The 27,188-nt window shown below is 39.0% G+C and overlaps 1 protein-coding gene across 1 annotated transcript; it reads left to right on the top strand.

The window, feature by feature from the left end:
• Positions 1–10,560: 10,560 nt before the first annotated feature.
• On the top strand, positions 10,561–11,320 carry LOC145104912 (uncharacterized). Its single transcript, XM_079042073.1, has 2 exons — positions 10,561–10,687; positions 10,773–11,320. The coding sequence occupies exons 1-2, from the start codon at positions 10,561–10,563 to the stop codon at positions 11,318–11,320; spliced, it is 675 nt and encodes a 224-aa protein (XP_078898199.1).
• Positions 11,321–27,188: the final 15,868 nt, after the last annotated feature.

Here is a 27,188-nt window from a genome sequence, read left to right as displayed (position 1 = left end):
TTAGTCCATTAGGTTTCCCAGCCCAAAACTCAACTATCATACATTTGACAGTTTGTGCCCCTTTATTTAATTAATCTCTTTTAGTCACCAAATTAATTCCTAATTAATTCATGACTAATACTAATCAAATAAATATGATTTCTCATTTAATATATTATTCTTATAATATATTAATAAACCATAATATCCTCTCTCTTTCTTTAAATTACCTTGTTAAGTTGCTTTGGTGAAGGCAACCCAAAAGGACCATGCATAACTGGGTCAAGTACATACCAAATATAGTTACGGGCTTAGACACTAATCCAACACAACAGTACCTCGAAACTCTAAGCATACAACCTGTACGAGGATGCACAGTTGGTGGATCTTGGAACTGCCACAACACAGTTGTGCAACGACATATACAGTACCAATAGTCGTACCTTCGGGCATAATGCCATAAATACGACAGGATGCCATGTCAGAGTCGATATGGGAAGAACTTGCTACTTCTTCCCATGCCACTATAAATAGGCAGCCCGAATCCTCAAAGATGGTAAGCGCATAAAACCGTTCTTAACTATCTCTTATAACTTTCGATTTCAGATCCTCTCACTAACTTAACTGTCGGAGAGTTGTCCGGGATCCCCTCCCGATTGACTCGAAGTTGCTTGTCTAGTAATTATATCTCACATATGACTTCAGAATCCGGTTAGCAATCGTAGCTCTTATACGCTTCTGTTAACTCTGATCAAAATCCTGTCCTTCAGATAAGGGATCGTATAATCCTCTGTTCTAGATATCATGCTGACAATAATTGTTGTCCAGCATTTTGTTTCTCGATCTCTGATTTATGCAACATAGAATTTAGTTGAACACATCAACTTCATCCTGACCGGGCCCGACACACAAGTCAAACTAAATCATCGAGTGGCCAAGATATCACTTTTATTCTCTTAGAATAAAAGGTACATAAAACTTCGACTTATATGCTTTTATCATTTACTAGCTAAGTCACACACAATAATGTGTTTTATAACATCAAGTTACTGATGCGTTTTCGCATTATCAATGTATAATCAACTAGCAAACAACAACCATATCTCTAAGTTTAAAGATTATATGATATTATCATCTTGCGATCACTTGTGATAACTTTCATGAAGTGATACTAGCAAGTGCGGGTTTATTCCAATGCTCAAAACATATTTCATAAGCACTCATAAACTTTGTAGCAAACCTTTGCTATGTCTAAAACCTTTTAGACAATCTACAAACAAATTTATAACAATCTTCTTTCATATCTACTTCCAACATATGAGCGATTGTGGACCGTTCGAATAATCTTATTATTCAGGAAGTCAAAACATGCAAAATCGAAACAATAGATAAATAATCAACACAAGATAGTAAATTTCTTATAAATAACACACCTTTACTTAATCATCAAATGTTGAATACAAAATTATCCATTACAAGTTTCCTACCTATCTAATCTAAACTAATATCGTCCTTTAGCCCAACGCTCCTAGAGTCCTGCAAATGCTTGACCCTACTCAGTCCCTTCGTAAGGGGATCTGCTGGGTTATCTTCCGACGATACCCTCTTCACAACGAGGAGTCCCTCTTCTACCCGATGTCTAATAAAATGGTATTTCCTGTCGATATGTCGAGATCTGCCATGATCCCTTGGTTCCTTGGTCAAGGCAACCACTCCTTCATTATCATAGAAAATTTCCATGGGCTCCTTTATGGATGGCACAACTCCAAGGTCTCCAATGAAGTTCTTCAACCATATAGCCTCCTTTGACGCCTCGCTTGCCGCAATGTACTCTGATTCGCACGTTGAATCAGCTACGGTCTCTTACTTGGAACTTTTCCAAGTCACTGCTCCTCCGTTCAGGGTAAAGACCCAGCCCGACTGCAATCGGTAATTATCCCGATCCGTCTGAAAACTAGCATCACTGTACCATCGCACCCTTAAGTCATCACTCCCACCGAGGACTAGAAACCATTCCTTGGTCCTTCATAGGTACTTAAGAATATTCTTGACATCAATCCAATGTGCTCTACCAGGGTTCCCTTGATATCTGCTGACCATGCTCAAAGAAAAGGCCACATCAGGGCGAGTACAGGTCATATCGTACATAATCGAGCCAACTGCGGAAGCGTAAGGTACTCGGCTCATATCAGTTATCTCTGCCTCCGTACTCGGGCTCTGAGTCTTACTCAGTTTGGTATTGCATTGAATTGGCAACTCCCCTTTCTTGGAATTTTCCATACTAAAACGCTTTAGTACCTTTTCCAAGTATGTATCCTGACTGAGTCCTATCAGTCTCTTACTTCTGTTTCTCACTATCCTTATTCCCAGAATATACGCAGCTTCTCCGAGGTCCTTCATAGCAAAACACTTCCCAAGCCAGGACTTGACCTCCTGCAAGGTTGGGATGTCGGTTCCTATGAGTAGTATGTCATCGACATACAATACGAGGAAGCTCACTATACTCCCACTGGCCTTGACATATACACATGACTCATCTTCGTTTCGCAGAAAACCAAACTCTTTGACCTTCTCGTCAAAACAAAGATTCCATCTGCGAGATGCTTGCTTTAATCCATAAATGGATTTCTCAAGCTTGCACACTCTATTGGGATGCTTCGCATCGACAAAACCCTCTGGCTGATTCATGTAAACATCATCAGCCAACTTCCCATTAAGGTAAGCGGTTTTTACGTCCATCTGCCAGATTTCATAATCATGAAACGCAACTATTGCGAGCATTACCCTAATAGACTTTATCTTAGCAACTGGCGAGAAGGTCTCATCATAGTCAACTCCAGGAGTTTGAGTAAAGCCCTTCGCGACCAATCGCGCTTCATAAGTGTGCACTTTCCAATCTATGTCTGTCTTCTTCTTGAAGATCCACTTGCACCCGACTGTCTTACGACCTGGTACATTATCAACCAAATTCCAAACTTCGTTGTCATACATGGACTGAATCTCGTTGTCCATTGCCTCTTTCCATTTAGCAGATTCCGGGCCTGTCATGGCTTCCTTGTAGCTATTAGGCTCATCCAGATTTATCAGTGTATTATCACTAATAAACGTATCCCCTTCAGTAGTAATATGGAAACCATAAAACTGGGGTGGAACAATAATTCTACTCGAACGTCTAAGAGGTAAGGACTGGTCAATTGGTTCAACAGAAGTTTCCTCCTCAGGTTGAACGCCAGTGTCAGAGGTTCCTTCATCTCCTGACTCTTGAATCTCTTCAAGATCAATCTGACTCCCAGTGTCTCCTTGACTTATGAGTTCTCTCTCTCTGAAAACTCCTCTCCTAGCAACAAAGACAACATTGTCACTTGGTCTATAGAAGAGATAGCCAAAAGACTTCTGTGGATAGCCGATGAAATAACACTTCTCACTTCGAGGTTCTAGCTTGTTGTGAGTCTCTCGTCTTACGAAAGCTTCACAACCCCAAACCTTGATATGTGCTAACGAGGGAGCTTTCCCTGTCCACATCTCGTGAGGTGTTTTGGTAACCTTCTTGGTGGGAACTAAGTTAAGGATATGGGTGGCAGTCTCTAAGGCATACCCCCATAATGAGATTGATAACGAAGCACGACTCATCATAGAATGAACCATGTCCAACAAGGTTCGATTACGTCTCTCAGCCACACCATTCAATTGTAGCGTTCTAGGAGGCGTCAATTGCGAAACTATTCCGCATTCTTTTAGATAGTCGTGAAACTCAAGACTTAGGTACTCTCCCCCTCGATCAGATCGAAGCATCTTGATTTTCCTGCCCAACTGATTCTCTACTTCATTCTTAAACTCTTTGAACTTTTCAAAGGTTTCTGACTTTTGCTTGATCAAGTAGATATATCCATATATGCTATAATCGTCTGTAAAAGTCACGTAGAAGCGACAAGCATCCCTTGTGGTGGATCTAAAGGGTCCACATACATCAGTATGTATGAGATCCAATACACCCTCACCCCTTTCACATGTGCCAGTAAAGGGTGACTTCGTCATCTTCCCAAGTAAACAAGACTCACACACGTCATCGTCCCTAAGGTCGAATGACTCCAAGACTCCATCCTTTTGGAGTTGGGCTATGCGTTTCTTGTTAACATGGCCAAGGCGACAATGCCACAAGCATGCTTTGTCCAAACTTGTGGACGAATCAATATTCAAAACATCATTTCCTAAATTATCTATAATTAACACAGATTCATAAATCCCATTACAAGGTAATGCATTGAAATAAAAGACACCATTCAAATAAGCATTAATAGAACCATTACTATTATCAAACGAATATCTGAAACCTTGTCTAAACAATCCATGAAAAGAAATGATGTTCCTTGCCATATCTGGTGAATAGCAACAATTATTTAAATCTAGCCCTAACCCATTACTCAACACTAAGGAATAAACTCCGATCTTGGTTACTGGTGAAGACTTCTTGTTTCCCATGATCAAGTTTATCCTTCCATGCTCCACTTCCCTACTTTCTCTTAGCCCTTGCAAATCAGAACAAATGTGGTAACCACATCCAGTATCAAGGACCCATGAAGTAGCAAGTGATTAGTTATTAGATTTAATTAAATACATACCTGCAAAGGTGGGCTTTATCTTCCCATCCTTAATATCCTGCAGATATTTAGGGCAGCTTCGTTTCTAGTGGCCCTTCTGGTGGCAATAGAAGCACTCTGCTTCCTTGGGGTCAGAAGAGGGCTTAACAGAACCTGCTTTGGTCCCACTAGAAGAGGAACCATCTTGGGTCTTACCCTTATGGTGGCTCTTAGAAGGAGCCTTCCTCTTCTTTCCCTTTCCTTGGCCAATTGCCAACACATGAGCAGCTACAGTAGAGGATGATGCAATAGATTTGTCCTTGAGGTTGCTTTCAGCTGTCCTCAGGAGCCCTTGAAGTTTACTCAGGGTGACCTCTTCCTTGTTCATGTGGAAGGTCATTCTGAACCGGTTCCTCTGTATGCTCTTTCATGTTAGAGATTCCATTGCCAGATTCTAAGATCACAACATGTTCAACTCTTCTGAGATATGTCAACACCAGACCTGTCCGTCTGATGTTCTGCCTTTTATCACTACTTATTACCCTCATCATATTCAAGCATTTAGGGGGAGATTGTTGGAGCAATAAATTCTCTATATTTATGAGTGACTTGTTAGGTTAGAGTATTCCCTTGTATGGAAAGCATATTCCATCAACTAGTATATAAAGTGGAGGTATGTGGTCATTTGTAAGACTGCACCATGTAGACTTTAGATAAAAGAGTGTTGGCAAGGAAATTCTCCCTAGCCATGTGAGTTGTCTTGTAACATTTGATATCTCTCTATCTGTACATTATCAATTTACTCACTTGTTTATCATTTTCATATGATTATCTTCTTGATTATTATTATTCCGTACCAAACTAATCGATAAAATGGGTTCAACACATATGCATGATACTCGAATCTCTCATATGAATGTCGTCAAACATATTATCCGATACATTCAATGCACCATTACCCATGATCTACACTTGACGAAGACTACCTCTACATGCCATTTAACACATACTTATGCAGGTTAAGAGGTGTTAAGTTATGAAGACTGATTCACCTTTAACCTTATAGCAGCTAAGCGGACCAAGCATGGGAACTGTAAGCTAATTTATGTCTAATCCACGAGGAGATCATTGAGAAGGTATCAAGTTACTGTTATGCTACTTGGAAGGTACTTTTGAGGTTGTCTTATGATTAAAAAGAAAATGGGCAGTCTTGGAAGGTTTTATTGATGCTGATTTGGGGGGTTGCATTGATTCAGTAAAGTGCACAGCCGGTTATAAGCCGGTCATGTGGTTAGCCAAGGAATTCGTTTATTGTTTTTTTGCTTTTTTTAATTTGGCTAATCAACATTATATTTTACAACCATTGACTTAAAATATATATTTATTTCAATAATTGATTTAAATTTTCTTTTTATTATGATTGATTTAATATTATGATTATTATTTATTATTTAATACAATTTTAAAATAACCATAAAATGTGGATGTTAAAAAAGTCGATTATGATATTGTTATAAACTAATTAGCGGAAAGAATCGATTCAATTTATAGTTTCTTAGGCATCTTAGATACGATTTGTTTTTGGGACTAAACCAAAAACCGAACCAACCTAAATTAAAGGCAACCTAGACCAATCTAAAAACCATGTTGTAATTCAGTTTGCTTTAGTTGAAAATTAAGATACCTAAATTTATGCTTAAAAATTTAAAATTTTCATACATAAAATGCGAGGTCTTTAATGAAAATATATCGAGTTTCAAACATCAAATACACAATACACATTAAAACTCTCGACTCTTAAATAAATCCAACCATGTCATTTTATAGTATTGGTGCATTAGATGTTTAAATTCATATAATAAAGCTAAGTAAAATAGTTAAGTAGAATAATAGGATATAGCCCGGGAACGCCTATATCCTTTCCAAACATACCGAACCAACATGTTGGAAAGTAGCTCGAAGTTACCTGTCCCGATTGACTCAATGTTACTTGTTTGCGTACCGAGCTGTCATGACAACTTGAAAAGAAGAGAAAGAGCAGCGAGAAAGTACAAGATGACGTCAAACCAGTAGCAACATGATGGGTTTTATACATAAGAACAATCCTATGTGCTCATACAAACCCTAATGCTTGGATCTAGGTTTCTCTATTGTACATGCAATGAATCCAAGACTTATAAACCCTAATCTAGCATACATAATTTCGAAATTAACATATAACATCAGATCTAGATGTTTACCTCTTCAACGGAAGCTTGAATCTTCTTTCTTGGAGCTTAGAGTCATAATTGTAACTCCTCTAATGGCTTACAAACACCACAAGCAAGAAGGAAACTGTGAGAGAGGAGGGAGGATGCTTAATTTCGGCCTAGGGTTTCTCTTGGAAAGCAAGTCGCCGAAAATTGAAAGCTAGGGGTCTTATTTATACTGTAGGCTCCTAGGGTTTCAGTCTAAACCCTAATGGACAGCTTAGTCACCAAGCAGCCCAAGGAACCTTCTGGAATAAGGCCTTGGACGAAAATATGATGATCCTTCATCATAATTTCGTTCCCCCTTAGTCCATTAGGTTTCCCAGCCCAAAACTCAACTATCACACATTTTACAGTTTATGCCCCTTTATTTAATTAATCTCTTTTAGTCACCAAATTAATTCCTAATTAATTCATGACTAATACTAATCAAATAAATATGATTTCTCATTTAATATATTATTCTTATAATATATTAATAAACCATAATATCCTCTCTCTTTCTTTAAATTACCTTGTTAAGTTGCTTTGGTGAAGGCAACCCAAAAGGACCATGCATAACTGGGTCAAGTACATACCAAATATAGTTACGGGCTTAGACACTAATCCAACACAACAGTACCTCGAAACTCTAAGCATACAACCTGTACGAGGATGCACAATTGGTGGATCTTGGAACTGCCACAACACAGTTGTGCAACGACATATACAGTACCAATAGTCGTACCTTCGGGCATAATGCCATAAATACGACAGGATGCCATGTCAGAGTCGATATGGGAAGAACTTGCTACTTCTTCCCATGCCACTATAAATAGGCAGCCCGAATCCTCAAAGATGGTAAGCGCATAAAACCGTTCTTAACTATCTCTTATAACTTTCGATTTCAGATCCTCTCACTAACTTAACTATCGGAGAGTTGTCCGGGATCCCCTCCCGATTGACTCGAAGTTGCTTGTCTGCGTATCGAGCTGGCATGACAACTTGAAAAGAAGAGAAAGAGCAACGAGAAACTACAAGATGACTTTGAAACAGTAGCAACAGTACCTCGAAATTCTGAGAATACAACCTTTACGAGGATACACAGCTGGTGGATCTTGGAACTGCCACAACACAGCTGTACAACGACATATACAGTACCAATAGACGTACTTTCGGGAATAATGCCATAAATACAATAGGATGGAATGTCAAAGTTGATACGGGAAGAACTTGCTACTTCTTCCCATGCCAATATCAATAGGCAACCCGACTCGTCAAAGAAGGTAAGCGCATAAAACCGTTCTTAACTATCTCTTATAACTATCGATTTTAGATCCTCTCACTAACTTAACTGTCGGAGAGTCGTCCGGGATCCCCTCCCGACCGACCTGCTTACGTTTTGTTTGCAGTCTTCAGGTCAACCTACTAGTCCGGATAAATCCAACTTTCGCATGATAGATGGAAGACGAACCTGAGGGTGCATCATAGAACAATTAAGCGCTTGATGTCAACTTAATAAGTTGTTTAGATGTATTTCCTAAGCATATTAATATTTTTTATGACTCATATAAAAGGGAAATTGATTAATCTAACCATTTTTAGTGGAAATAACCATTTTATGTGTTTTTTGAAAAATGACCACTCGGTGCGGAATGTCTATTCCAAACTCGAATTCCTAAATGGGTAAACAGGTAAAGTGATCTGACCAGGTAATAGGTCTCGCCCTATATATAACATTTCGAACTCACTTTCATTTTGGACTTCATTTTCATTTCGGACAACATCAAACACAAAGAATGTCTTCTTCTAGCAATGAAGAGATTTAGATTTTGTGGGTATGTGTAGGTTCTTTTTATAATTATGTGTATCTTTTTGTGAATATATGTTAAAAAGTATAAAATTTTGTTTTTTTGTATGAATTGATGGGATTAATAGGTATTTATCGTTTTCCTTCGAATTTTCGTAGTTTTTAGGTTATTGTAGGATTATATGTGGGTATATGTGTGCACTAGAACAATTAACCTTAAAAAAAACCATAATTATGAACTTGTTAGGGAATGACTCCGGAACACAAAGAACATGTCCAAAATTTATAGAACAACTCCAATACCTTTTGATCATAAAAGTACGATGCTGAAATCGCCATGGTGCAAGGTGAAGAAGATTCAGGTGATAGGTTAACATGGAAGTGGAATGTAACTATCATTGAGTTCGGTCTTCATGATCCAATACCTTTTGATCATAAAGGGACAAAACCTCTAATAATAAAATATGCGATAGGAAGAAATTTGATTAAAAGAGTCTATGTGGATAACGGAAGTGTCGTCAATGTAATGTATGAACATTGATTAAAAGGACTGCCCACAGACATCTAAAGACACCTCAAACCCGCCACAACTACAATGGTCGGTGGTCGGGTTCACAGACCAGTCTGTGTGGCCGAGGGGTGAGATCTTGCTTCCTTTCACATTGGAGGATTATCAAGGTAACATTCGGAAAACCATATTGATGGAATTCATAGTAGTACAAGCACCTTCCCCTATTGGAAGAACCTGCTTGTGGAAGCTGCAAGCCGTCTCATCCATAGTACATGGCTTAATCAAATTTCCTACTGAAGAAGGGGTGGCGATAGTTCAAAATACCACCCAAGGGCCTCCTGAGCACAGCCATGTTGTGCAACCGAAACAGGCTGACCCCATGGAAGAAGAAGGATTTTCTTCAGTAAATACCGAGGAAGTAATTATCAATAAAAGGCATAAGGGTCAGACAATCAAGATAGGGGTCGAACTCCCTACAGTATTGCGATAGGGATTAATGATGATACTAATAAAGTACCAGGATACGTTTCCATGGATTCCCGTAAATATGACAGGCATCCCAAGATCAATAATAGGCATCATTTGAATATCGATTCTTCATGTGCACCAGTAAAGCAAAAGAAGCGTACCATGGCTAAAGAAAGAAACGAAATTGTCAATAAGTAAGTCGAAGCTTTAGTAAGAGCTGGCGTCATGAGAGCCACGTAATTCCCAAAATGGTTTGCTAATCCACTACTAGTAAAAAAAGCAGACGGGACCATGAGAATGTGCGTTGATTTCACCGATCTCAATAAAGCTTGCCCAAAATACAGTTACCCCTTCCAGAAATAGAGAAGAAGATCGAGTCGTTAGGAGGATATCGATGGAAATCTTTCTTGGACGCATACAAAGGGTATCATCAAGTGAAGATGGTCACAATTAATGAAGACAAAATAGCCTTTCACACGGAGAAAGGGACTTCTGCTACATGAAGATGCCTTTTGGATTAAGGAATGCAGGGGCAACTTACCAGAGGTTGGTAGAAAAAGTATTCACGAAACAAGCGGGAAGAAATGTCGAGGTATATGTGGATGATATGGTAATCAAGAGTAAGGATGACAATGATTTCCTGGCAGACATGGAAGAGACTCTCAGGAGGCTGCGACAAACCAACATGAAGCTAAACCCAAAGAAATGCATTTTTGGGGTGCAAAGAGGGAAGTTGTTGGGCCACATTGTAACAGAAACATGGATAGAAGCGAACCCTGAAAAGGTTGAAAGCTTGCTGAAGACAACAACACAATAAATAGTGAAGGAGGTACAAACTCTTAACGGAAAGTTTTCAGCATTAGGATGATTCCTAGCAAGGTTAGTAGATCAGACGATACCTTTCTTCCATACGTTGAAGATACTCACAGAGAAGAAGGAAATACTATGGTCAGATGAGGCAGAAGAGGCACTAGAAAAATTAAAGAAATGCCTCAAACAACTACCGACCCTGGAAAGTCCCTTAAAGGAGTAAGTGTTAACCGTGTACTTGTCAGCAAGCCACGAGGCAATCAGCGCAACGTTGGTTGTAAAAAGAGGAACGAAGCAAGTACCGGTATATTTCGTTAGTAGAATATTGCAAAGGGCAGAATGAAATTACTCTAAAGTTGAGAAGTTGGTCTTATCCTTGGTATATGCAGCCAGGCGATTACATAGATATTTCCAGGCACACCCCATCGAAGTGTTAACTGACCAACCAATGAAGCAAATCCTATTACAACCAGAACGTTCAAGAAGAATGACGAAATGGGCGATAGAACTAGGGGAACATGACATCACATATAAACCTCGAATCAGCATAAAAGGGCAAGCTCTAGCTGATTTATTGACAGAAATACCATATGACTCACAATCATCAATGATGACTACTCCCAAAGGCATTGGTGAACATCCAGAAATGCCAACCAACACAACCAGAGAAACGTGGGTATTACACGTCGATGGGGCATCAAGCAAAGTCTGCTCAGGAGCGGGCATCGTCCTCACTAGCCCGTATGGTGACAAGTCGACCTATGCCCTAAGATTCAAGTTCAAGTGTTCGAACAATGGGGCGGAGTATGAAGCCCTGCTAGCAGGGTTACAGTTGGCAATAAGCATGAACATCACACATCTTGAAGTATTTAGAGACTCGATGTTGGTGGTCAACCAAATTAAAGGAACATATGAAGCGAAAGAAACGCACATCTAGAAGTACCTGAATCAGACATAGATGTGGATCGCTAAGTTTGAAACATTCGAAATCACACAAGTTCCACAATCAAAGAACAAAGAAGCAGACACTTTAAGTAAACTCGCCTCAGTAGCTTTCAGCCATCTGTCAAAAATGGTCCTAGTGGAGGTATTGCCAAGAAAAAGCATTGATAAGCCGCAAAGTGAAACCTTGGCGTTGGAGGAAGAAGTTTCATGGATGACACCTTACGTCCTTTTTCTGAAAAAAGGAGTACTGCCGGAGGACGCGAAAAATGCAAGAAAGATGCGAATTAATGCATCGAACTATACCATGTATGGCAGTCGACTGTACAGGAGGGGTCATTCCACCCCATGGCTAAAATGTGTCACGAGCAGAGAAGCGGATGAAATAATGCAAGAAATACACTTTGTGGTTGGCAGAGCACATGGAGGATCACGAGAAACCACTCAGAGGATCCTTCGGGTAGGGTACTTCTGTTCTTCCATGACCCGCGACACGGAAACATTCATCAAGATGTACCACGACTGTCAGATACACGCGAACATGCCAGCCCTACCACCACAAGACATGATTAGCATCACAAGCCCATGGCCGTTCCTCCAGTAGGGAATCGACATTGTGGGCCCTTTCCCTGAAGCACCAGGAAAGCTCAAATTCCTTATCGTAGCAATTGACTACTTCACTAAATGGGTCGAAGCTGAAGCAGTCGCAGTCATAACCAGGGAAAGAGTTATCAAATTCGTATGGAGACAAATTGTTTGTCGCTTCGGCCTACCCCATACCATTATAAGTGACAATGGCAAACAGTTTGTTGAGAACCCTTTCAAGAAGTGGTTCCAGGAAAAGGGAACCAGCAAAACTTCACCTCGGTGGCTGATCCACAGGCCAATGGTCAAGTAGAAGTGACGAATCGAACTTTAGTAAAAGGAATTAAGAAGAGCTTGGGAAAAGCCAAAGGAAATTGGGCTGATGAACTACAACATGTGTTATGGGCATATCGAACCACGGTGCAGACATTGACCAAAGAAACTCCTTTTCTCCTGGTGTATGGAACAGAAGCAGTCATTCCTATCGTAGTCACAATTAGAAGTACCCAAACCAGCAACCTTGAAATACGATCAAACACAGCGAATCTCCGAACAAATATGGACCTGCTAGAGGAAAAACGAGAAGAAGTTGCAATACGGCAAGCCAATTATAAGGCGTTAGTAGAGCGATACTACAACGCCCATGTAAAAAAGTCATCGTGTGCGGTGGGTGACTAGGTTCTGTACAAGAACGAAGCTAGCAGGCAAGAGCCCAAATGAAAACTTGGTCCAAATTGGGAAGGTCCATATCGAGTGATCAAAGTACGATAAAGTGGAGCGTACGTTCTAGAGACATTATATGGGATCCGGTTGCCAAGAACGTGGAACATGCCTAATCTCCGAAAATTCCACTTTTGAAAGTAGTAATGTAAGGTAGTCAGGGAGAAAGGAATCAAGCAATCACGACATTTTATAATTCAGATCTTTTGTTGTTGTTTTTTTGGATGTAGTTTGATTACTTATTCTAAAATGATATATTTCATTCCTTTCAATACTACCGTTTACAAATAGGCCAAGTTAACAGCTTAAAATCATCGCCATAATCCTCCACAGTATGGCTCGATGTCATCTTTACTCGAAACTTATGATCACACCTAATGGTTCGAGCAACTTAAAATCATCGCCAAAATCCTCCACATTGTGGCTTGATGTTGTGTTTACTTGAACCTTAGGATCATGCCTAACGGGTCGAGCAACTTAAAATCATCGCCAATATCCTCCACATTATGGGTCGATGTCATCTTTACTCTAACCTTAAGATCACGCCTAATCGTTCGAGCAACTTAAAATCATCGCCATAATCCACCATATTATGGCTCGATGTTCTTTTTACTCGAACCTTAGGATCACGCCTAATGGTTCGTGCAACTTAAAATCATCGCCATAGTCCACCACATTATGGCTCGATGTTGTTTTTACTCGAACCTTAGGATCATGCCTAACGGTTCGAGCAACTTAAAAATCATCGCCATAATATGGCTCAATGTTATTTTTACTCGAACCTTAGGATCACGCCTAATGGTTCGAGCAACTTAAAATCATCTCCATAATCCTCCACATCATGGCTCGATGTTGTTTTTACTCGAACCTTAGGATCATGCCTAACGGTTCGAGTAACTTAAAATCATCGCCATAATCCTCCACATTATGGCTCGATGTCATCTTTACTCGAACCTTAGGATCACGCCTAATGGTTCGAGCAACTTAAAAATCATCTCCATAATATGACTCAATGTTATTTTTACTCGAACCTTACGTTCACGCCTAATGGTTCGAGCAACTTAAAATCATCGCCATAATCCTCCACATTATGGATCGATGTTATTTTTACTCGAACCTTAGGATCACGCCTAATGGTTCGAACAACTTAAAATCATCGCCATAATCCTCCACATTATGGCTCAATGTTATTTTTACTCGAACCTTAGGATCACGCCTAATGGTTCGAGCAACTTAAAATCATCACCATAATCCTCCAAACTATGGCTCACTATTGTTTTTACTCGAACCTTAAGATCACGCCAAATGGTTCGAACAACTTAAAATCATCACCATAATCAACCACATTATGGCTCGATGTTGTTTTTACTTGAACCTTAGGATCACGCCTAATGGTTCGAGCAACTTATAATCATCGCCATAATCCTCCACATTATAGCTCGATGTTATTTCTACTCAAACCTTAGGATCATACCTAACGGTTCGAGCAACTTAAAATCATCGCCATAATCCTCCACATTATGGCTCGATGTTATTTTTTCTTGAACCTTAGGTACATGTCTAGTAATTCGACCAACTAACAAACATTGCCATAACCTTGAAAAGTATGCCTCGATGTTCTCTTCATTCGGGCCTCGGGTTAAAACCCGATGGAACAAATTATGTGCTAAATATAACATTCAAGTTCGTGGGTAAAGCATTTCAGAATCTGATAAACACTTCGAGTCAATAAAAAGGTTGGATGTCGGCCCTGGCCAACAAAAGAATAATCGAAACTACAAATAACTCTTACGATCACAAGAACGGGAAGAAAAAGGATTCGAACACATAAAGTAAAAGTCCATTTTCCTTCAGCAGGAGGCCATTATAAGATAACAAAACAAACAAATCCCGCCTAACGTTATGGGCGAAATAAAAAGTTACGATTACATGTTCAAACCACTACTAAAACAAACACAACCCCAACCACTAGCTCGATCCAATTTCATCCTCCCTGGAACAATCCACAAACTTCAGCAATTTTTTCAAACCACCTACATCTATCCCTTCCTCCCCTAGAGCAGATAAAAGTGAGTACTTGTACGTTGTCATCTTAGCGAAGCACTCAATTATCTGACGTTGCGCATCCGGGTATGAATACAAGACATTCTTATCTTTCAGTTCTTTAGGGTACTTTTCCTTCATGTCCACACAAGCTTGATGTAGACCAAGTTGGATAGTGGACATTTGCAAGGTAGCATTCACGGCGCCAAAATTGCTTGAATCTAATAAAGCACGAACAAAAAGCGGAATACCTTCCTTCATAGCCCATCGCAGCTCCTCAGCCTTCTTGTCCACTCCCGTCTGGCAAGTTACTGCTTTCTGTTCCATCATGAGTTGTGAATCATTCAATGTAGCAATTCGAGCATCCTTCTCCAACATCAAGAGTTTCACCATAGCCAACTCCTCCTCCAACAACTTAATGCTAACATCCTTGCTCGAACAGGCGATCTCCAACTAAGAAACTTTCTCCGTGTATTGCGACTTCAGCGAATGATGCTGTTGAGAAACACCCTCGAGTTCTTTAACGGCAGAAGAGCGATGGCTCATGGAATCATCTATTTTTCAGTTGCAAATCCTGATTCAACTTTTGTTAGCTCCTCCTGCTGACGAATAGATTGACTCAAATCCGTCACCAGACTCCGGTTCCTCTCCGACAAACCAACTACTTCTTCTTTCAACTCCTTGGCTTCTTTCTCCGTCTGCACATGAAGGGCCCGCAGCTGCTTCAACCCTTCCAAATCTTCATCGAAAACAACTTGGCGTTGGGCAAGCTTGTCACACCCCAAACCAGTAAAACGGCGGAAACGTTCGGGGGCGGATGACTTCATGTACAATATCACAACAATTGCATAATAGTAATTAAAGTACACCAACCATGAAATTGATAAAGTATAGTTTTACATCTATGTTCAAATAAATGTTTACTTGACACCAAAATATATAGTAAAAACAAAAGGACGTAAATCATTGAAACTCCGTCTTCTTAAAACCTGTGGGCACCTGTTTACTGATTCCCTGAGAATACAAGTAGTTTTGAAAAGAGTGTCAACAATTAAGTTGGTGAGTTCATAAGCATATTTGTATGAGAAATTTGTTATTTGTTCCTTGAAAAGGTAAGTGTATTCTTCCAGAAAATCCTATATTTTCTGTTATAAATGAATTGTAGTCTTAATACTCTAAGACCAAAACATGTAAATGTTGTTGTACTGTGAAATAATATGTTGTAGTTTTAATCCACATAAAACCATAAAATGAATGTTTCCAGAAATGTAAGTTTCTCTGTAACTGTATTTGTATGAAATTCTGTGAGTGTATGTGCCTGAATCCACCAGTTGTACTGTAAAATATTGTATTATAGTTCTATATTTAATTAAACTCTATAAAGTTGTTTTTTATTCATACACTAATCGTACCATTCAATACCAAATTGTGAGTTATTATAACCATACTTGATGAACTAAGATGACCTAAAGACGACGTTCTTTAGACGTCAGAATTGGTACGGCATTTGTCACCCCAGGCCTGCCGGCCTAACCGTAGCTAACAGTTTAGGTGCGAGATTGTCAGTCCCATATAGATCTATAAACAAGTGTCACGCTCTCCCTCCAAGAGACTCTGGTTATAATTTAAGGGCTTGGATGGTACTTAGATAAGTACTTGAAGTATATCTCACAAGGCTATATTGATGGTTATGTGTAGAATAAAGAAAATCCATTTTGTTTTAATAAGATCATATGTATGACTCATAAACTATACCTATTATAGTTTATATATTTGCATTGAATCCCGAACTAGTAAAGTTGTATGTATATTTTAGTAAAAACGAAAAATGAAACTATTTGAATAATTTTGATATTAACATGAGATTTCCTTATGTTTTACTTGTATTCCCCCCCTTAAAATATGGAAAAGGGAGTAAAAAGTAGGGGTAAGAACTCACTTGATTTGACGAAACCGTGAGTTTTTGCTGAAAACCGGTTCTGTGCGGGTAGAGTTTCAAACCGAAAAACTCTTTTCTCGAGGAATTCGGGTGTTTCGGGGATTTCTTCGGGTTTAGAGTGCCTTGAGAGGGTGTAAAGTGTGAAAGAAGGTGAAATTTTGCAAACCAAACCGGGAGGTCTCGCATGATATTTATAGTTCGAGACGCTGCTGGCTACGCAGGGCGTTCCGGCAAGGAGCGCATGGCGTACCCTCATACACGGTGTAGAGGAGCGGGGAGCGTGTCCATTTTTCCGAGCTTCGTACGTGTCACCCATGTGAAGTGGTTTAGTGGCGATTTCGGACCAGGTGGCTGCGAACGCGGGCCGTTCTCTTGTACGCGGGGCGTTCCCCTTTGGACCAGCCTCAAATTTTGGGCCTCGAATTTCAAAAATTCATAACTTTTGCATACGAACTTCGTTTTTGACGTTCTTTATATCCACGTGTAGGTGAGAATGTTCTCTACGACTTTCGTTAAGACTCTGTCGGCTAGTTTTGACTTTATTTTTAAAGTTATATTTTTAACAGGCCGGGACAGGAAAAGTCCGTTAAAAATTCATAACTTCTTCATCCGACGTCCGTTTTCGTCTGTCTTTTTACCGTTGAACTAATTTTGATGAGATCTCTGATTCTCGTTTAGGTTGTGTCGGCTAAAATTGCTCAATCTATAATTCGAATTCCGAGCTGCACACTGCTATGCCAAATCTTAGAAAATTCATAACTTCCTCATACGGAGTCAGATTTGAACGTTCTTTTTATGTACGCTCTCGGTTTAACGTATACTACGACTTTTATTAAGATTGTTAAGGCTAAAAAGCATTTTATCATAAATTCACTTTCTACATCACACAGCGTCGTGTCGTTTTCGTCGCGAAACTTCGATAAGTCATAACTTCTTCGTTATAACTCGGATTTCGGTGTTCTTTATATCTCCAGAATCTTTGTTACGACCACTACAACTTTCTTCATAAATATCGGGTTTATCTAACATTTTTTACGCTTATTTTTATCTTAATTTATTATATCTTTATAAATAAATATAATGCACATAATATTCAAATAATTTCTCTTTATTACTTTAAAACTAGTTACAATGGTTGAACTAGACTATTACATTGACTTGAAATATTGGGTTTTTACAAAGCTGCACTGAACCTCCTTTTGTACGTACGAACACTTCATTCAACAAATGCATTCCTTCCATCAAGCATGACCGAGCTTTGTCCAATGCTTCTTCATCATATGCAACCCCCGTTTGAAAAGGGTTCTTGGGAACACTGGTCACAGTGAAAGGGCACTGAAATTAGGGAAGTGAAGCAGGAAGGATTGGCATGGTGACCTCTTTTCTTGTTAAGACAATGGTTGCACAATCAATAAGTAAGAGAATTGTAACAAGGATCCAAAAAGCATATAAAAAAAGAGAAAAGGAAGAAAAAATCGATAAAGAAAGAAAAGGAACATACGACCCGATGAAGTAGGAGGACTCGGGATACTTGCTTCCATGTCCACAGATTCAGTCCCCACAGGCTCCTCATTCTCAGTCATGGTATCGGAAAGAATATGCATAGGCGTAACAATCGAAGAATTAGTGGTCAACACCAGGAAACAACCAAATCCGGACCCAAAGAGTTTCTGTTGGAACACAGCGACAACAGATAGACTTTTAGGGTCTTCCATCTCCAAAAGGGGGTTTTTAGGGATTTTTTCCGGGGGGGGGGGGGGGGGGGGCAGTAGCGGTCTTAGGGATGGCAAAAAAGCCCGAACCCGACGGGGAAACTCGAAACGCGATCATTTCGGGTCGGGTAACGAGTCATTATCGGGTTTTTTATCGGGGCAGGGGCAGGGAGTGGGTTATCCTTGCCCCGACCCGCCCCGCCCCGATAATATATATATATATATATATATATATATACACACATATAATTTGTTCGAATCCTTTTGATGTTAATTGCACGTATTTAAAGATAAAATAGTTACTGTGGACAATCTTTTTAGTTATTAACAATCTATTGTGAATGATCAGTTTTGATATTTTGATGTATAAGCTTAAATCAAATAATTTTTAATATAACGTTCAGTTTATTTTTTTAAAATGATCCATTATATTTTTAACTTAAAAGGAATGCCAGAATATATATTTTTTATAAGATATCGAGGTAACCTAAAACGGAATAAAGATTTCGTTATGAATTGTTGTAAACCCGATAAGATACCCGAAACCTGACGGGAAAACCCGAAACCCAATAGGGCCCCCCGATAAGAAATCCGAAAGATATCAGGGTGGGTTTGGGAAACCATGCCCTGCCTGAACCCACCCCGTTGCCATTCCTAAGCGGTCTCCGGTTCTGATTTGGCCAAATGAGACACCTCTGCCTCGCTTTCAACACGCTACATTTCACTGTCCGGTTCGATTGGACATTCACGGAAGACACTAGTAGAAGGATCTTCCAAGGTACACTTAGAGTTCATAACATCTGGAACCAGAGGATCAGCTAGATCATTCAGGCTTCGGCTTCTCGATTCACGACCAAAACATTTTTGTTTGGGAGGAGACATTATGATGAGTTGATCATCTTGAACAATTTCATAGCGCCTCTTCAATATAAACCCTTTCGAAGAAGCCCTCGTAGACACCGTGGGAGGTTTGCCATAATCAAAATCCAATTTCACACCTTTGGATTGAAGGTTAGGGGAAATGGATTTAGAGCCCTCTTATTGAGAAACCTCTATAGCAGAATCCATGCTGGATTATGACCTAGTCGGAGAGTCTGCAACCATCACCTCCCTGATACACTTCCACGAGCTTCTTACCTAAATGATTCCAATGGGGACTTATGCCCGCCATACCCAACATCGCTTCGTCAGGATCCGCCCATCAAACAAAATTGTCCGATAACTTCTCCGTCACCAACGGTCCGTCAGGTGAGAGTTCAGGGACAGGGTCGAAAACCCTGTCGGTGCTAGCACCGTACGCCATAGGGCCGGAGAAAGCAGAGGTATGAACGAAGAAGAACTCTTCCTTCCAATATTTGATGAAGGTTGGAATACCATCACAAAGCTCCATTAACCCATGGCGAAGGGAGAATGAAACCCAATATCCATTGGACATTGGAATATAGAAATGGCGAAATGGAAGTTGAGATCAATGTTGTACTTCTGAATGAGCATTCCCATGGTTCAAATGGTCAGTTTAGATTTCATTGTCCCAATATGGGAAATCCCAGTGCTCACCATGATTTAGAAAAGTAGAAGAAAATGGGAGAAAAAAGTTGACAGAAGGAGGAAACTGACTTTAAATAGCGAATGGTGGAATAAAAAATCCAATCCCAAAGTATTTATAATGAGAAATGAGCATTAACGGGCAGACAACGTGGCTGGTTAATACTGTAGGGATCATCATTAGGGCTAGCATAATCGTCAGCAGGTCACATCAAAATTAATTCAGGAGTTTTCTTCGCTTCTATCCGATTGTAACGGCTATAATGTGGCTTCTTCCAAAGTTTGCATCTATACTCCATCAAGTACGTAAAGATACAAACTGGGGGGACTTAATAGGATATAGCCCGGGAATGCCTATATCCTTTCCAAATATACCGAACGAACATGTTGGAAAGTTGCTCGAAGTTACCTACCCTGATTGACTCGAAGTTGCTTGGATGTGTACCAAGCTGGCATAAAAACTTGAAAACAAGAGAAAGAGCAACGAGAAAGTACAAGATGACGTTGAAACAGTAGCAACAGTACCTCGAAATTATGAGAATACAGCCTGTATGAGGATACACAGCTGTTGGATCTTGGAACTGCCACAACACAGCTGTACAATGACATATACAGTACCAATAGACGTACCTTCGAGCATAGTCACTAACTTAACTGTCGGAGAGTCGTCCGGGATCCCCTCCCGGCCGACCTGCTTACAGTTTGTTTGCAGTCTTCAGGTCAATCTACTAGTCCGGATAGAGCCAACTCTCGCGTGATGGATGGAAGACGGACCTGAGGGCGCATCATAGAACAATTAAGCGCTTGATGTCAACTTAATCAGTTGTTTAGATATATTTCCTAAGCATATTAATATTTTTTATGACTCATCTAAAGGGGAAATTGAGTAATCTAACATTTTTTTAATGGAAATAACCATTTTATGTGTTTTTTGAAAAATGACCACTCGGTTCGGAATGTCTATTTCGAACTCGAATTCCTAAATGGGTAAACGGGTAAAGTGATCCGACCAGGTAATAGGTCTCGCCCTATATATAACATTTCAAACTCACTTTCATTTTGGACTTCATTTTCATTTCAGACAACATCAAACACAAAGAATGTCTTCTTCTAGCAATGAAGAGATTTATTTTTTGTGGGTATGTGTAGGTGCTTTTTATAATTATGTGTATCTTTTTGTGAATATATGTTAAAAAGTATAAATTTTTGTTTTTTTGTATGAACTGATGGGATTAATAGGTATTTATCGTTTTCCTTCGAATTTTCGTAGTTTTTAGGTTATTGTAGCATTATATGTGGGTATATGTGTGCACTAGAACAATTAATTTAAAAAAAAACATAATTATGAACTTGTTGGGAATGGCTCCAGAACACAAAGAACATGTCCAAAATTTATAGAACAACTCCGGAATATGAAGAGTTGTTCCGAAATGATATTGCTGAATGCGATTGTCTGGAACATAATCATTGTATTCCGGAATGTTGCCTGGAACATAGTTGTTTTAGTCTGAAACATTCAAAAAATGTCTAATTATAATTCCTTTCATTGTAGCATGACAGAACATACGAAGCAGTTGTCATACACCAGCACGTGTGGCCATGTTTAGGGTATCCTTTTTTTATGATTATGTTAACATGCTAATGGATGTCGAATGTCACCCTTTACCATGTCATTAGCTTATATGCAAAGAAGTTATTACTTATCCTCGGGTTAACCTGGAGGAGCATCTATTTTCAATACGCGATTACCAGGTATGCTTTGACAGGAGAGCTTTTGCCATGTTATTGGCTTGTGGTTCAGGGTGTATTTCCCAGTTACTTCATGTTCGATGCAGGTCAGACAACATATCTTTCCATTTGTCTTTCCTTCAGAGTTAGTGAAAGTTGCTGACATTAATGTAACACCCGTTTTCCAGGATAGAGCAGTTGAAGGCTTGAGGGATTATAAGTGTGGTTTTTCGGAAAAACCTTGTACCACGACGTAGTGAATGAAGAACCACGACATGGCATGCCAAATGCATGAAACACGTATCCGGATGGCCCCCACGATGTGGAAAGTGGAAGGCCACGACGTGGAAGCGGCTGCAGCCCAAGTGCATAACTTGTAGTGTTTCTTCCTTATTTAAGCACCTAATCTCAAGGATTAGGGCATCATATTCAGCCTCCAACTTATCACCACGAAACCCTAGCATCCATATATGATTAAGAGCTTAGTTGCTTGATTGAAGACCTTATTATTAGATTTTGGTGGAGCTTAAGGAAATAGGAAGATCATTTTGGTGCAAGGAAGCAAGGAATCAGTTTGGATCCATCATCTCCTTTACATTTCTAAGTTGTTGGAGGTATAAAGCTCTCATTTTGACCTTTGATCTTTTTGATGGAAGTATATGTTCATTTTGGTTGATTTTGGTCCCTTCCTTGAATGCTCTTGGAGTTTGAAGAACTACAGAGCTTGAGATGGATTTCTAAGGTCAATAAACTTGTGGTGAATAAGAAAAAGAGTCGTGTTTGGAGTTCCTTGTGTCCATGCTAAATTTATAGCCTCATTAAATTATAGATCTTGGATTGTGGTGGAGCCCTAATGGATAAAGTTGGAAACTTTATCCATTAAATCATTGAAAAGGACTAGATCTGAAGTTATGGGTTTAGATCCGTAAGGGTTATGCTCTTAATGAAGAGTATGGAAATATGCCAGTTTCCACGACGTGGAAATGGGCTTGCCACAATGTGGTGGTTCTCACATCCGTGACTGCTTTGTCTTGATGTGCCCACGACATGGCCAAGAGGTTTCCACGTCGTGGCAAGTGTTGAATTGGTTGAGTATTTACTTTTGTTGACCATTGACTTTTGAACAGTTTGAATTTAGGTCAAACGTGCAGGACTTGGGTTATTGATTAAGTAGTTATCTGTACTTGGTGTCAGCCGGTTTGCGAAAGTGATCAGTACAGGGAGTGAGGGCGCTGTTGTGTTTCCTTGGGTCTTCGATCCCGGTGAGTTTCCTCACTATACTATGTGTTACAGTGTATATCCTTGTGTGTCAGGATATAGGAATAATGGTATGTTGGTTAGAGTACCAGTAGGTTGGTGATCGTGTAGTGGAGTGCCCTAGGGGATTTATGTAGTCATGTAGGATAACTTGAGAACTCTTGATCTAGGCTTTCTTGCTTGTTCCTTGTTTGGTTGTGGCTCTAGAGTGGGATCACCTATTCGAATGTTCATCTCACGTTTGGTTATATATAGTTATGCATTCTTTGAAGACCTGTCGGTAGTGGTGTAGTGTACTCTATAAGGCATGGTATGCGGTAGTGAGCTGTTAGATAGGTATGTTGGATTAAAGTGTGTAACCTAGTAGCCAAATTGGTATGTTCTTGTAATTAGAAGCAAAATCCTTTTTGGGTTGCCCTCATAACTAGAACGTGGTTATAATGACATTTATAGAGAGAGAATAATTTATTAAATTATTATATGATTGATAAACTAATTGGAAATTATGAAGAAATAATATGTTAATATATTATGTGATTAATATATTAATTGGAAATAGAAAATTGATTTGTTAATTTTTATGATTAGTACATTATTATGAAATCAATTAGAATTAATTAATTATTAATCAGAATTAATCTAGAATTAATTCGGGGTTAATTGGAATTAATTAAAGGTCCAAAGGTTGAATTGTAATTGTTCGTAATTGAGCAAGGAATGAAAATTCTAAAACCCATATAGTGGTGAACAAAATTTGGGAGTATTCTAGGGTTTCTGGAATATTCCTAAAGTTGATAGGGATACCATATTTGAATTGAATAAAATTTGGATATTTTATTATTCAAATCTAGGGGTTTCCTTGTCTCATCCACACTATAAATAGGACCCCAAGGGTTATTATTTTTCGGTCATATCATTCCCTTAAGGATACTTTGGCCAAAATATCCTCTCTCCTTTCTCCTATTATCTTCTAGTTCTAGGGTTTGGGTGTGAGCCATTAGAGGCATCATCCTTTTGGTGCTAAGCTTTCCAAGACCTACAATACAAGGAGATTGAAGTGATTTGTTTACTACAACAAATCAAAGGTTTGTAATCCTAATCCCATGATTTCGATTTCATTAGGGTTTATGCTAGTTTTGTTGTTCATAGTATGTTGCCTTCAAAGTGTTATGCCATAGACCCTTTACAGGATGCATGTATCCTCTTAATTGTTAAGTGTTTTTCCGAATTTTACATGACTTTGCTTTCTATAAAACCCATCAATGGAATCAGATCTTCGGTCTGTCAAACATCGATTGCACATGCGATGAATTAAACAAAGTAGAATTTTCGTAAAATATGTATCTCACTATGCGACAATTCCTCTGTCACGACGTGGGATTAGTTTTAATCTAATTTTCGGTCGTTATATTCCTAATATGATTTATTGTATTATTTGTGGTAATTATCTGGTATTAATTATGATTGATTCCAAATTTTGAATGTCTTGTGTTATAATTAATGAATCCCTAAATATCAGGAGATATCCTTATTTGATAATTTTTAAAATAGTTAAATTAAATTGAATTATCCCTTATGAATTTTAATAATTAATTTAATTGTAATGTAATTAAAAGATAATTATAAAATCATTATATGCTTAAATTGATTAATTAATCACATGATAATTAATGAATAAACCTCGTATTCTGAAAAGATTTTAAATACACCTTACATTATATATGATTAAAAGTTTAATATATTATATGTATAAGACAAGTCATTCAATCAACAGTAGCCTCATTCATGAAGCCATGCTATAGGGGGGATAAGGAAACAACCTATAAAATGACCGTTGAATGGGTGTCTATTCTCACCCACCGCTCCCTTGCTTGGTGGAAGGTCGTTAGCCGAATGGGTTGATAGGACATAACATCTTAAAAGTATGATTCTATAAAGTTCTAGAACCCACTTTAAAAATCCCACTCTATTTACTTTAGGAAAAATGTGAAATTATATGCTAATCCATGAAAGCGCACACTGTTTCTTTATAAGTCATTAGTGGAGCCTGTGTGGTTAACCGACACACTAATTTGGGACTATAAAGGTGAAATGATGAAACAACTCATGTTTATGAATGTTGATGCGTCATTAATGGAGCGTGTGTGGTTAATCTCCTGATCTTGGGTTACCCCAACCATCCCATCAACCGTCTGGACAGCCAAGGTCTGACCCTCGAACCTGGCGGCCAATCTATCAGTGACACGCACAATGATGTCGGGTAACTCTGTTGTTACAAAAAGTGACCCTCTAAACTTATCCGAAATCATTTTCTGTCTACCACAACCATCCTTCGCACCGCAACGGAGATTTCACTACCGCAGTTGAAGATGCCTGATCCGAAGTTAAACCGTAATCTCTCTACCGCAGTGAAGAACTTTTGTTACATCAACTGACTTGTCTTATTAGCAATGTATTGTCCAGTGAACCTTGCATGGTCACTTAGATGTCAGTAGTTTATTATATTTTATCCAAGATGTAACTATATGGAACTCTATAAATATAGTCTCCAACTTCACGTTTCAAAACACGAATCTCTCTATCACTTCTTCTTATCATATATCTTATCGCTCTTTCTAAACTTTCACTCTGAAATACTAAGATCATTATCTTTGAAGATCCTCTTCACTTTAAGCTGACCACTCTTACTAACTTGTGTTTAAATGCAAACCTTGCTATGAATCAGTTTGGTGTATACTTGATATAACTTGTTGTCATTTACATTTCCTTTACTTTTCAGCATCTTATAATTCAACAACTAACTATCTAACAAATTTAACTATTTATTGTTGAGCTTTTATGATCCTTTGAGATTAACTTATTCCACAACTATAATCTTGTACAAACGTTTGTTCAAGTTTTTCAGCCAAAGTTTTTCTCTCAACAATTGGTATCAGAGCCAAAGTGGTTGATTTTTAAACAAAAATCTGATTTTGAAAAGCCTTCTATACCACTAAAGCTCATTCTTCACAACACAAAAAAAAAAATAAAAAAAGGAAATATGGCACAAGCTTTATCATTGAACGTTTCAACAGTGTTGGAGGCTCGAACAGAGCACCAATACTTGTTGCAAATGAATATCACCACTGGTCACAAAGAATGGAGAGGTATCTTAAGAGGCTCGGAAGAGATGTATGGAGATCCATGGAAGAAGGAACCCATGTCCTTGTTCTCACTCATGTTCAAGCAGATGGTACTCAGGCACGACTAGGTGGAGGTCCAGCCGCAATGAATCGACCAACCAAAGATGAACTTGACAAAATGGAGAATGATGCCATAGCTTTCTATGAAATCTCATGTGGAATTGCTCCTGATAATTTTGACATTATCATCAATTGCAAATCTGCGAAGGAAATATGGGATGTGCTCAAGAATCTTTACCAAGGGTCCGAACAAGCTCAGGACAAGAAACTCACCACTGCTCTCCATGAGTTCAACAACTTTAAAGCTCTTCCCGGAGAAAGTCTTGACGATTCGTTCAAACGGTTCAACCTCATCATCACGAAGCTATCAAATGCTGGTACTATTCGAAGCAACCATGAAACAAATCTATAGTTTCTCAATGGTTTTGGAAGACACGGGTCCACCGCAAAGATGATTGTACAAGGAGATGGAAAGATTCATACTTTCTCTTTGTTTAAACTATACAGAGAACTTCAGGCACAAGAATCAACGGTGCTCAAAGATTGTGCGGATCTTCGTGGTCCACTTGCCCTAATAGCTCAAACTCCACAAGTCAAAACTCAATAGTTCTCATACCCTACTAAACCATCTTATGCACTCTCATATGACAACCCACCGCAGTCATATGAAGCTGATGCTGAAATGGATGACGAAGAAGAATTCCAAAAATCCATAGCTTTGGTTAGTTAACAATTCAACAGGTTACCACCACCATCATTTCGTAAGAATCAGTAGTTCACAAAACCTCCTTTCAACCGTAACTTCAATCCGCAGTTTAACCAGTCACAATATCCTAGAAACCCATACCATCCACCGTAACCACAGAATGCACATCATTCCAATGAGGGACCGCAGTCCAACAAAACATCAAACTCTGGTACCTCAACTGAAGAGAAAAATGAAGTCACCATTTGCCACAAGTGTCATAAAGAGAATCACTTTGCAAAGGATTGCAAAACAAATGTGGTTAATGATAAGGCATTCTACCTTAGAATGACCCAAGAAATGGAAGAGAAAGAAAAGGCAAGAGCATATGTTGCTCATGTGAAAAGAGATCATCAAGTATGGTCATCCAGAGATGAGGATGAAGATCTCAACAACAACAAGAGAAA

The sequence above is a fragment of the Lactuca virosa genome, chromosome 4 (assembly GCF_052849685.1).
Source record: "Lactuca virosa cultivar CGN04683 chromosome 4, Lactuca_virosa_CGN04683_v6, whole genome shotgun sequence".
NCBI lineage: Eukaryota > Viridiplantae > Streptophyta > Magnoliopsida > Asterales > Asteraceae > Lactuca > Lactuca virosa.
Note: the sequence above shows the minus strand (reverse complement) of the source record. Positions and strands in the feature narration are given on the sequence as shown.

What these genes read in the sequence shown, in the direction of transcription:
- LOC145104912 (XM_079042073.1), top strand. Translation starts at nt 10,561, where the DNA reads ATGCCTCAAACAACTACCGACCCTGGAAAGTCCCTTAAAGGAGTAAGT. An exon ending in GAGGAACGAAGCAAGTACCG is followed by an intron (nt 10,688 to 10,772) that starts GTATATTTCGTT and finishes TGGTATATGCAG; the next exon opens with CCAGGCGATTACATAGATAT.